Here is a 12205-nt window from a genome sequence, read left to right as displayed (position 1 = left end):
TCTGCGGCATTTTTAGCAGAGGACTGGGTGAGCTGCACCAGATTCGCCAATCGGAAGCTACCGTGTGGTGGGATTGGTGTAGAATCAGAGTCAAGATGTATCGCCTTGTCTCTTGATGTAGAGGTGGCTTCAAGGTCCGGATTGCCTCGTGGTGGCGTCTGATGCGTCTCCTCGATATGCTCTGAATATTAGCAATTCGTTAGCACATGAAGTTAATTGTGCAGTATTTACATAATAAAAGAGAAGCTTACCAGTAGTGGGGGGAGGTAGATCTGCAGACGCTGGCTCCACGGGAACAAAGTTGTCATTTCGCATGTCCTCCTTTTGTTTAGGAGTAAGCTTCTTCTTCTTTTGCTTAGTTTGGGGGGCTTCGGTTGCCTTGCACTTATTGGCCGAGGTAGCGGGTGCAGACACCTCGTTCTCACCGGTCCTCTCCTGCTCAAGATGTTCGTTAACATTCTGCTTGCGAAAAGAGATAGCCGCAATCTCCTCCGCGGTGAACACTTTCTTCATCTTCATCTCTGCAAACATATGCGCAATGTTAGAACATGTATGTATACGCTAGTGGTTATATATTCATATGCATTTGTACTATTCCTACCCATGCCATTCGGCGCAATTATGGCTGGACGCATGTTCTCCCATGGCCAGTGCGCCGATATCTTTCCTAACCACATCATAACATTCCCATATGACCGGTGTACAAGCTGTGCGTTAGCGCACTCTGCTAACAACTTTGTTTCCTCATCATCAAGGACGGGGGTTTTGTTCACATCCTTAGCCACGCTTTCGCACCAGACAAGTGTTTGCGGAAAGTTGGCTCCAACAACAGATTGGTCAATAAAAAAGAATGTTTCTTTCCATTGACCCGCGTTCGATTTGGGGGTTTTGGTAAAGTTTTGACGGGCGAAGAAAGTGAACCATGACTTGTGATGATTAGCTAGGCGGTATAGATGACAGAACACCTTAACTAGTGGTACCTTGTTGAGTGCAACGCACCACATCTCAAACAATACTATTTTTCCTATGGCGTATGGGTGCAATTGCCCTAACCCTGCATGGAAATGATCTAGTACGCCTAGAAAGAAGTCTGAGGGTGGAACCCTAAAATTCCCATGTTTAAACGCATGCTCGTATATCGTTACCTTCTTCTCCGGTGGTGTATGAGCACGTTGGTTAGGAAGGAGTGGCACCGGATTATACTGTGCTAACGGCGGGTATTGTTTAACTAAAGAATCTATATGTTTTTTCTCTATTACCGATACTACGCTATCTACATAAGTCTCATTTGCCTTAGTCATTTTCTAAGAATGATCGGAGAATTACTAACCTTTTGTAGTTGGCCGGAATATATGGGATTTGATCGGAATTGATTTTGCAGCGTATCAGATGAGCTTGAGGCAGAAAAGTAGAAATGAGGATGAATTGGGTCTATTTATAGTGGAGATTGGGAGTCATGGGGTGAAACGGTTTCATCATGGCTGTACACGTGTAACGCAATTGATGTCGTGCGAGGTGTACGAAATAGTATTAATTTAAATACGAAATACAACGAAATATTACACAAGTTTTAATTATTTATTTACAAATGGGATATACCTAAACCTTGCTACAACACTATAGGCAGTGTACCTAATCGTAGAGTAGTATAGTTTTTAGTAAGTCCGGTTCGTTCCACAGGGAGCGGGCTTATTGCACACTATATTTTTAAACAACTATATTTGTACAAAATATATATAATTATATATAATAATATATAAAAGGGGGTTTACCGTTTAATGACCGGTTTGTCGATTTATATTTTAAACGAAGCGTATAGTAAATGACGATATTTAAATAACAATATAAAATAAATAACAATAATTAAAATGACAATAAATAAAAGTACGAGGAAAAATGAAATAAAATATATTATGCTTATTTAAACTTCCGTAATCATGATGTTTGACGTGTTGATTTTAGTTTTATGCCCATGGGTTAATTGTCCTTTGTCCTGGATTATTTAATATATCCGTCTGGTTTTTGTCCATAACAGTCCATTGGTCATAAATTTAAAGTGCGAGTGTCCTCGTCAATTTATTCTTATACCCGAAGTCAAATATTCCAACTAATTGGGGACTTAAACTGTAACAAGGTTTTAATACTTTGTTTAATAATTACACCAGGATATCGACTGCGTGTAACCCAAGGTTTTAATACTTTGTTATCAATTATGCCAAGTGTCCTTGTACATAATTTCATCCCTGTTTTAATAATTCCATAGACTATTAATCCATTCCCGTGTCCGGTTAAATGAACGATTATTCGTACATATAAATACCCCGCTCATCGTGTCCGATCGAGTGTATATGGTTATTTATAGGTACATCCAATTGTAAATATTTATATTAAAATTAACAAACTATCATTTAGTTAAACAAATATAAAGCCCATTAATAGCCCATAGTCTAATTTCCACAAGTGTCGTTCTTTTGTCCAAACCCCAATTATGGCACAAAGCCCAATTACCTAATTTTAATATTTTTAGCCCAACATCATGATTACTTCGTCTTAAATAAGCATAATAATAACTTAAGTACGAGACATTAATTTAAAAAGGAGAACATAGCTTACATTGATTATTTATCGCGTAGTGTTACACGGACAGAGCTCCGACTTTAAAACCCGTAAAATAACCTTTACATAACCCGAACTAATCTAATATAACACTAATCTATATATATATATTATATATATATATATATATATATATATATATATATATATATATATATATATATATATATATTATATATATTTATTTATATTATACTAGGGAGTATTATTATTATTATGTTATTTTTACTCACAGAATTCGTGACCTTTTATAGGAGTTTTGATTTCTGACAGCTCCGCGAGTCGTGGAGTTTTTAGCCTTCAAACTCCGCGAGTCGTGGAGTTTTTAGCCTTCAAACTCCGCGAGTCGTGGAGTTTGAAAATCCAGCTCAGGATCATTTGTCTCATAGCTTGTCGACATAATTTTTAAATATATATAATATATAAATAATTTATATAATTATTTAAATATTATATTATATTCTTGTGCATAGTTGACTTGTAATTTTTGGTCCGTTGCGTCGGGCGTTGATAGTTGACTCATGTCCCGGTTCCGGATTTTCGAACGTCCTTGCGTACAATTTAATATCTTGTACTTTGCATTTTGTAACTTGTACTCTTGTCATTTTTAGATGTTTTTCATCAATAAATTGAACCTTTTGAATTGTATCTTGAACATTTGAGCTTTTTGGACGTTTGTGTCTTCAAATCTTCGTTTTTGCCTTTTGTCTTCGCACTTATTTATTTAAACAATTACAATGAAAATATAATACAATTACATATGAAAACCTATTATTTAGGAGGGATATTGCTATGAAATATATGTTCCTTTTTAGCCTTATCAAACATCCCCACACTTGAGCGTTGCTTGTCCTCAAGCAATACAGAACTTGAAATAAAAACATACATGAATCACTTTTTTATTCATCACACTTTGTACATCAGTGATTTTGATATGGTGGTATAAACAATGATAGTAACAATAGAACCATGGTTAAAGGTGGGTGTGTCATCCACAGTTGCCTAGGGTTTAGGTCAACGACACTTGCAATCAAATAGCCGATTTACTTTCGGTTTCTAAAGCAAAGTGCACATTTGAAAGGCGGTTTACAGTCCCACATGACTATAAAAATTTAGATCCGTTAGGAAATTGGATCTTTATGAAAACATTTGATCTTTTGAAAATTCAATCTAGCTTTTACCCTAGACAAGTTTTCCGGAATAACCCTTCACCGGTGTTGCAAAATATTTTTGTGGGTTTTGTGAGTTTCAGATTTGAAAATTTTAGCTCAACACTTGTGGTTTTGTGTTACCCACTTGCTAACCTTGTATTAGGAAAGCAACACGTCCAGTTTACTTGTCCCGTATATTACCTTTCGGCAAACTACAGTCCGGTTGTAAAGGAAAGCGATGAACAAGCAACTGTTAAGGCAATGTCCCGTGACATGCTTTTGATTATGGTCTATAACGTGTCGGACGCAATTACTATCCTTTGTAGGAGCAATAGTAAAGCTCACCCTTATAATTTTTCGGTCTGGCACAAAGTCCTGTCTTCGACCATGCTATGCAACCACCGTTCTTACGGTTGACACCCGATTTGGTTCAGGTGACCTAATGAATTCTAGGTGAATTCCTAGGATTTTACGTTCAATGGTAATGAACGCATTGAAAATAGGTTTTCAGAAAACAAATCGGTTTTAATTTTGATCAAAATATTTTCTCGTTCAAGCTCGAGTTTAGATATCATTGAATTCCATGAGTTTGTAATTCTCAATCTTTAAAGTCAATCTCAAGGATTGAGTAATATCAATCTTAAAAGCTGATTTTTAATCTTTAAAAGGAGATTATCCTTTCTGGGGGTCTGATTCATTAGTCTTATCAAGCTAATTTGCACGACGTCCTCCCCATTTTACGAGACAGATCCTCTCATGGTTAGGATAAGTCTGACCACTTGGCGACCCTGTTTGATGCTGAGGTCCGTGGATTTCCTGCTGATTTTAGTGATGACTTTTCTAGATTTTTCGTCAACCTACAGCTGGTCTGGACGACAACTTCCTGACCTAAATCAAGAAGCGCGTTTCTTTTTCGGAAGGCTTTACTTCCTTTTAATAGATCCATCTTTTCTTTTCTTTCATCGGGTAAAATAGTTAATTTAGTCCAAAACAAAAGCACCTGCAATAACTTTACGGAAACATGTGCTAGATAGTTTTTAATTGAATAACTAGGTACATTCTCCCCACACTTAGTTTCTTTCTTTGCCTTTTTATTCTCCTTTATTCCATTTTAAATGAATTCAAGCGTTTTAGGGTGTTTCTCAATTTATGTCCTTTCCGAGGTAACGATAATTTCGGTATTAACACCTAGTTTTCATCGTTCATAAATATGTATAAACATGATTTTGAATTCATTTAGTTGAAAATTTTTCAAATTTTCACAAAATTTGGCAAATAAACCAAGTATAAACCCGAGAGAATTTATAACCCTTCCCCACACTTTAGATCATGCAATGCCCTCATTTGCATGAAATCAGACTATAATTATAAATTCATGAGGGTGATTAGTGTAGAAAAGTGATTAAGAATACCTAGTTTGTACTTACAAAGCTCGTCGAATGATAGATGGCGCGCCTCATCGTTCATTCCTTTTATTGTTTTATCACACATGTTTTTCTTCAAAAACGGTTGCTTTTCTGGACTATTTGCTAATCTTTGAAAATGCGTCTTTTACCCTAACTTATTATGCATGTTTATTAACGAGTTATGCACTAACCCGAACCTCTAATTTAACGTTAAGTGGGGTTAGACTTCCCCACACTTAGCTGACGACATGTGAAGTCGGTAGAATAAGTTTCACGAATTAAAATAGTGAGCCAGTTATTTACATCTCGGGTGGTATATATTATATCAATGGGTTTAAAGTTTAGACCCACCCGATCGTCACTACCTAATTCTTTTTTAAATGTAGCTTTTAGTAAATGTATATGTCTCTTTTCTGGTTCTTGGTCAAATGGATCGATATACACCGACATACATATTTCTATAGGGTGGACAATTCCTAACATTTCCTTCCGTTTATTCTCGGGATTAAAGTTTTCACCTCTATTACCCAATTGGGTGAAATCCGAGGTGTCATTATCTATTGCAGCTCGTAGTTCATTTTCGGTAGATGACTCGTCTATTGAGAATATTGGGTTGGAAGGTTGTGTAATGGTGAAGTTCGGTTTGGCCTCGGGGATAAAATTTTCAACGTTATCGTTTTCCCAAGAGTACCAATTTGTCACCCTTACTTCTTCTTCATCATCCATTGATGGATTGATGATTTCGTCGGTAGAGGCTAATGTGTCATTATGTTGTGAAATTGGTAAGACTAAATAAAAAGTATCATCGGGATAGTTGGTGATTTCGGAGCTCTCGAATTCATCAAAATTCGATGATATGAGATTTTCTTGTACAATACTCCTCAGATCAACAGGTGTGTAGTCTGATAGAGTTTCAGCTTGCCGGTTTACAAACTCTCTCATTTGTTCATTTTAAGCATTGAGTTCTTCGAGTTTGATTTTCATATTGTCTAATAAATTTTCAGACACGTAATTTTCCTCGTCTACTGGTTGTTGAGTTTGGAAATATTCTTGGGAATAATCCCAATTTGAATTGTATTCTTCATAATCATTCCATTCAGGTTCCGTGGGTGCGTAATTTTCCATAGGAACGTAATAATAACATTCCCATGTTGAGTGATAATCTCCACAGATTTCACAACCAGTTATTGTTTCGTCGTTCGTGATCCAAGATTGACTGATCGAATTGTCATCAACACTCGGTTGAGAGTATTGATTTTGTATTTCATAAAGAGTTTCCAAAATATCTTCGAGACTTTTCATAATGCGCTTATTACCAAATTTTAATTATCCTATTAGTTATAAAAATAGAAAAACTTATATAAGTTGTCCAATTAATAGACTTTTCTGCTTTTGCCCACGTTTCGAATAGCCAATAGATGCAGCAGGGAGCCAGAACCCTTTAAATCGGAAGCTCACAACTCAGCCACTAACAAATCCAACTATTACTACGAAGCAGAAAATTTGGATGTCTATCAATTTAACCGCTTAAAATAATTTTTCGTTTTTAAATTTTAGAGAAGAAATAGAGAAAATTTCTAAGTCCTAAAAACTAGCGTGTCGAGAAATAAGAAAGAAAAAGAAGCGCGTCGAAAAATATCGAGAAATAAAAATAAGAAAGTAGCGCGTCGTGACTTAAAAGGCACTAAAATTTTAAAATCGTCGCAAAATTCTAAAGCACCTAAATCTTAGTCTAAAGAAATAGCACTTAAGGGATTTTACGGCAAAGCCTAAAAATCTAAAAATAAAAATAAGCTACGGCAAAACTAAATTTAAAATTAACTACGAACGATAAAAATATTACGATTACACTAAATAAAAGGATACAAAATATAAAAATAAAAAGTGATAAAATTACTTATTTTTATAAAAATATTATTTTTATATTTATTTTATAAAAGTATTAATTTTTATATATAATAAAACTAAATATAATTAATTAAAACTAATTAATTAAAACTAAAACTAGATAACAAATTAATTAAACTAATTTAGGGTTTTAAAAAATAATAATAATTAATATAATCCGTAATTAATGCGAAGTAGGGTTCCTGGGTGCGCCTGTCAGGGTGGCTCTGCGAGTCGTGGAGTTTTAAGCCTGCAAACTCCGCGAGTCGTGGAGTTTGAAAAAAACGTTTTTTTTTTTTTTTTTTTAAATTTTAGATTGTTTTTCTAAAAATATATAAAAATATATTTATACAAAAATAAATTAAAAATATAGCGTTTCGCCGAGTTCCCCGGCAGCGGCGCCAAAAACTTGATGTCGTGCGAGGTGTACGAAATAGTATTAATTTAAATACGAAATACAACGAAATATTACACAAGTTTTAATTATTTATTTACAAATGGGATATACCTAAACCTTGCTACAACACTATAGGCAGTGTACCTAATCGTAGAGTAGTATAGTTTTTAGTAAGTCCGGTTCGTTCCACAGGGAGCGGGCTTATTGCACACTATATTTTTAAACAACTATATTTGTACAAAATATATATAATTATATATAATAATATATAAAAGGGGGTTTACCGTTTAATGACCGGTTTGTCGATTTATATTTTAAACGAAGCGTATAGTAAATGACGATATTTAAATAACAATATAAAATAAATAACAATAATTAAAATGACAATAAATAAAAGTACGAGGAAAAATGAAATAAAATATATTATGCTTATTTAAACTTCCGTAATCATGATGTTTGACGTGTTGATTTTAGTTTTATGCCCATGGGTTAATTGTCCTTTGTCCTGGATTATTTAATATGTCCGTCTGGTTTTTGTCCATAACAGTCCATTGGTCATAAATTTAAAGTGCGAGTGTCCTCGTCAATTTATTCTTATACCCGAAGTCAAATATTCCAACTAATTGGGGACTTAAACTGTAACAAGGTTTTAATACTTTGTTTAATAATTACACCAGGATATCGACTGCGTGTAACCCAAGGTTTTAATACTTTGTTATCAATTATGCCAAGTGTCCTTGTACATAATTTCACCCCTGTTTTAATAATTCCATAGACTATTAATCCATTCCCGTGTCCGGTTAAATGAACGATTATTCGTACATATAAATACCCCGCTCATCGTGTCCGGTCGAGTGTATATGGTTATTTATAGGTACATCCAATTGTAAATCTTTATATTAAAATTAACAAACTATCATTTAGTTAAACAAATATAAAGCCCATTAATAGCCCATAGTCTAATTTCCACAAGTGTCGTTCTTTTGTCCAAACCCCAATTATGGTACAAAGCCCAATTACCTAATTTTAATATTTTTAGCCCAACATCATGATTACTTCGTCTTAAATAAGCATAATAATAACTTAAGTACGAGACATTAATTTAAAAAGGAGAACATAGCTTACATTGATTATTTATCGCGTAGTGTTACACGGACAGAGCTCCGACTTTAAAACCCGTAAAATAACCTTTACATAACCCGAACTAATCTAATATAACACTAATCTATATATTATATATATATATATATTATATATATTTATTTATATTTATTTATATTATACTAGGGAGTATTATTATTATTATGTTATTTTTACTCACAGAATTCGTGACTGTTTATAGGAGTTTTGATTTCTGACAGCTCCGCGAGTCGTGGAGTTTTTAGCCTTCAAACTCCGCGAGTCGTGGAGTTTGAAAATCCAGCTCAGGATCATTTGTCTCATAGCTTGTCGACATAATTTTTAAATATATATAATATATAAATAATTTATATAATTATTTAAATATTATATTATATTCTTGTGCATAGTTGACTTGTAATTTTTGGTCCGTTGCGTCGGGCGTTGATAGTTGACTCATGTCCCGGTTCCGGATTTTCGAACGTCCTTGCGTACAATTTAATATCTTGTACTTTGCATTTTGTAACTTGTACTCTTGTCATTTTTAGACGTTTTTCATCAATAAATTGAACCTTTTGAATTGTATCTTGAACATTTGAGCTTTTTGGACGTTTGTGTCTTCAAATCTTCGTTTTCGCCTTTTGTCTTCGCACTTATTTATTTAAACAATTACAATGAAAATATAATACAATTACATATGAAAACCTATTATTTAGGAGGGATATTGCTATGAAATATATGTTCCTTTTTAGCCTTATCAGCAATCAACGATCGACATTTTTTGCACGCGCATGGATGTCAGTTTGATGTGCCCAATGTTGAACGCGTGGCTAACACGCGCCTGCCAACTGCCACTTTACGTCTTGTCAGCCGAATGGGCTTCTGCGACAGTGACAGGCATTTAATGACCTCGAGACGCACGCGAAAAATTTAATGCTAGCCGTTTTCTTGTTTTTTATTTTTCGCTTAATAGTTTGATATCATATGTCTTGCGTCATATAACATCAAACTGGGGGACATAATGATACCGCGACCCGCATGCGCATGCTACACGTATGCGGGCACTCGCTAGCATGCGTATGCGTGTACCTTGTATGCGGTATGCGGCATGCGGTGATGTATTGAATGCCTTTGTTCCCGGTACGGCGATTACTTGATCATCAAGTCGATATCTTTTCCATAATTATATCCGTGATTCGGGGGAGTTAGTTATGGACGAGATTATCATTATCTTGGATGGTTCTAGAATTACGGTTTGCCTATATATACAAACCCGAATTATCATTCTAGGAACAACCAACATTACGTAACCACCACCTACTACACATCCTACGTAACAAGCTATTATCGTTGATCTTCTCAAGGTTTACAGATTGGTTTCTTTTTAGCTAGCACCTACAACCTTGCTAGGGGCCTTCTGATCAACGACCGTTATCGAAGGTGGACTTAATCACTTGGCCACCCGCCGACATCATCATGTCGGCCAGGGTTATTCACGGTAGCCGGACCGAAGAGCCTTGTTCTAAGATCCTTAAACCCCCCCTTTTTGCGTATTGAACAAGCATATTAACCCTATGGAAAATATATGCCTGATCAATAGCGAAGGAGAAACACAATAGAAAAAACACAACTAAAGACCTGAGGAAAAATTTGAAATCAAAGTCTATTACCATTTTTCCAAGATCCATAGACTTTTTATAAAAAATAAAAAAACAGCTTATATCATTCGTTAGAATTTATGAAACTGCTTTTATAAAGTTTATATTGTTACTTCGGATCTAATAGACTTTTTTACCATGTTCTTGGTAATTGAATTCTTGGATCGACCCTGATTATACATTATAATGTTTTTATATAAATCTAATAAATTTAGTACAGTATCTCTCTTTTTTAATAAATTGGGAAAATACAGTCAGCTACACCGTACGGTTTAAGTGGGTCCACCCCTACTAGCCACGTCACCTCATCTTCACGTCTTCTACGTGATCCCCTTCCACCCAAACCCCTTTTTAAAAATCTACGCTTCCGTTGAAACACACTAACCCTTGCCACTGCAGCGGGTATACGTGCGCATGTGATCTCACGTGCATCCCCTGCCACGTGTCTTTGATCTAAATCAATCACCGTCAACTAACACTATAGCCTATTGATAACCCCGGTGAATATATCTACAAAAGTCGCTCTGTAATTCATCCATTGTAAACCTTCACGCACACAATTTACATGATCTTATTACTGAAGAATAATTTACGAAAAAATGACAGCTGTACTTTTCCGAACCGGTTCTGGACCGATTAACTCGTCCTTACTTCCCGGTTCACCTAGATTCACCGTTCCACTTCGTCACGATTCATTTTCCGGTACCGAGAAACTCGATTTTCCTCCGCCGTTACATCTGGAAGTAAACAGCAATCGCCGAAGAATCATCCGAGCTATATCGGAACCTCACGCGATCATTCGATTACGATCAATTAGTACCGGATCACAAACGTTCCCGGAAATGTTACCGGAAGTTGAGGAAGCAATCGGAGATTTCGGATCGTTGAATTTAGCTGAGAAATGTTTTGATCGGATCAGTTCGACGCCGGAAAGCGGGAGTGGTAGCGGAAGCGGACGAGATCGCGACGGTTTTGGCTCAGGACGCAGTAATAATAACGATAACGAGCAGAACAAAATTGGCGCGCGCTATAAGAAATTGTTGATGTCAAATCCTAATGATCCTCTTATTCTTAGAAACTATGGCAAGTTTTTGCACGAGGTATATACATTTTCACTATATTTATTGGTTAAATATTGTTATGCTATCTCCATAGATTTGGCCTGTAACTGTACTTTTACATTCGGTACGCATATTGTTAGTTTTATTAATTATTAATTGCAATTAAAATTAAATGTGTATGTTTTTTTAATTGAGGTTAATTATAGGTGGAAGGAGACAGTGTGAAAGCAGAGGAGTGTTACGGGAGAGCGATATTAGCGAGTCCAGGAGACGGGGAGCTTTTATCGTTGTACGGAAAACTAATTTGGGATACACAAAGAGACGGACAGCGAGCTCAATCTTACTTTGATCAGGCAATTAGTGTCTCCCCTGATGATTGGTACGTATGTTACAGATTATTTTTAAATTTAATTAATTAATCTGATTAATAGAGTATTCGATGTCAACAACTTGTTTTTCAAAAAAATAAAATGTACTGAGGTTGTGTTATTGTAATTTAACGATGATTGATATGAAAATGACAGTATGGTGATGGGATCATACGCCCAATTTATGTGGGAAGATGAAGATGAAGATGAAGATGAAGATGAAGATGAAGATGAATCCGGATTAAAGGTGATGGTTTCGTCAGTGCAACCGACTGTCGCAGCGTTTTAGATCGATCGTTATATCGATTTTGGTCTTATGATCGAATCGATCACGTATACATGTGAAGACGGGTTTTGATAAGTTGTTTTCTAAGGATGTTTAATTAATTATGTAAAGCTAATTAGTTACCTAAATAAATTAACTACAAATAAATACTCGTAAATGGGAGTAAAGGAGGAAATAAAATATAGAGATCTGAAAGTGTAATCGAGTTTCCATTTGTATGTACAGTATACGAGGACTCGTCTGGCTAATTCCTGTT

General features: G+C 35.4%; 1 protein-coding gene across 1 annotated transcript; it reads left to right on the top strand.

Moving 5' to 3' along the window:
* Window positions 1–10747: 10747 nt before the first annotated feature.
* LOC139850065 (uncharacterized) lies at window positions 10748–11952 on the top strand. The gene is made up of 3 exons (XM_071839660.1): window positions 10748–11334; window positions 11502–11674; window positions 11820–11952. Exons 1-3 carry the CDS (start codon window positions 10834–10836, stop codon window positions 11950–11952), a joined length of 807 nt encoding a protein of 268 aa, XP_071695761.1. The 5' UTR covers window positions 10748–10833.
* The last annotated feature ends 253 nt before the right edge of the window (window positions 11953–12205 follow it).

This window comes from Rutidosis leptorrhynchoides, chromosome 5, assembly GCF_046630445.1.
Source record: "Rutidosis leptorrhynchoides isolate AG116_Rl617_1_P2 chromosome 5, CSIRO_AGI_Rlap_v1, whole genome shotgun sequence".
Lineage (NCBI taxonomy): Eukaryota > Viridiplantae > Streptophyta > Magnoliopsida > Asterales > Asteraceae > Rutidosis > Rutidosis leptorrhynchoides.
This window is presented reverse-complemented; position numbering and strand designations above follow the sequence as displayed.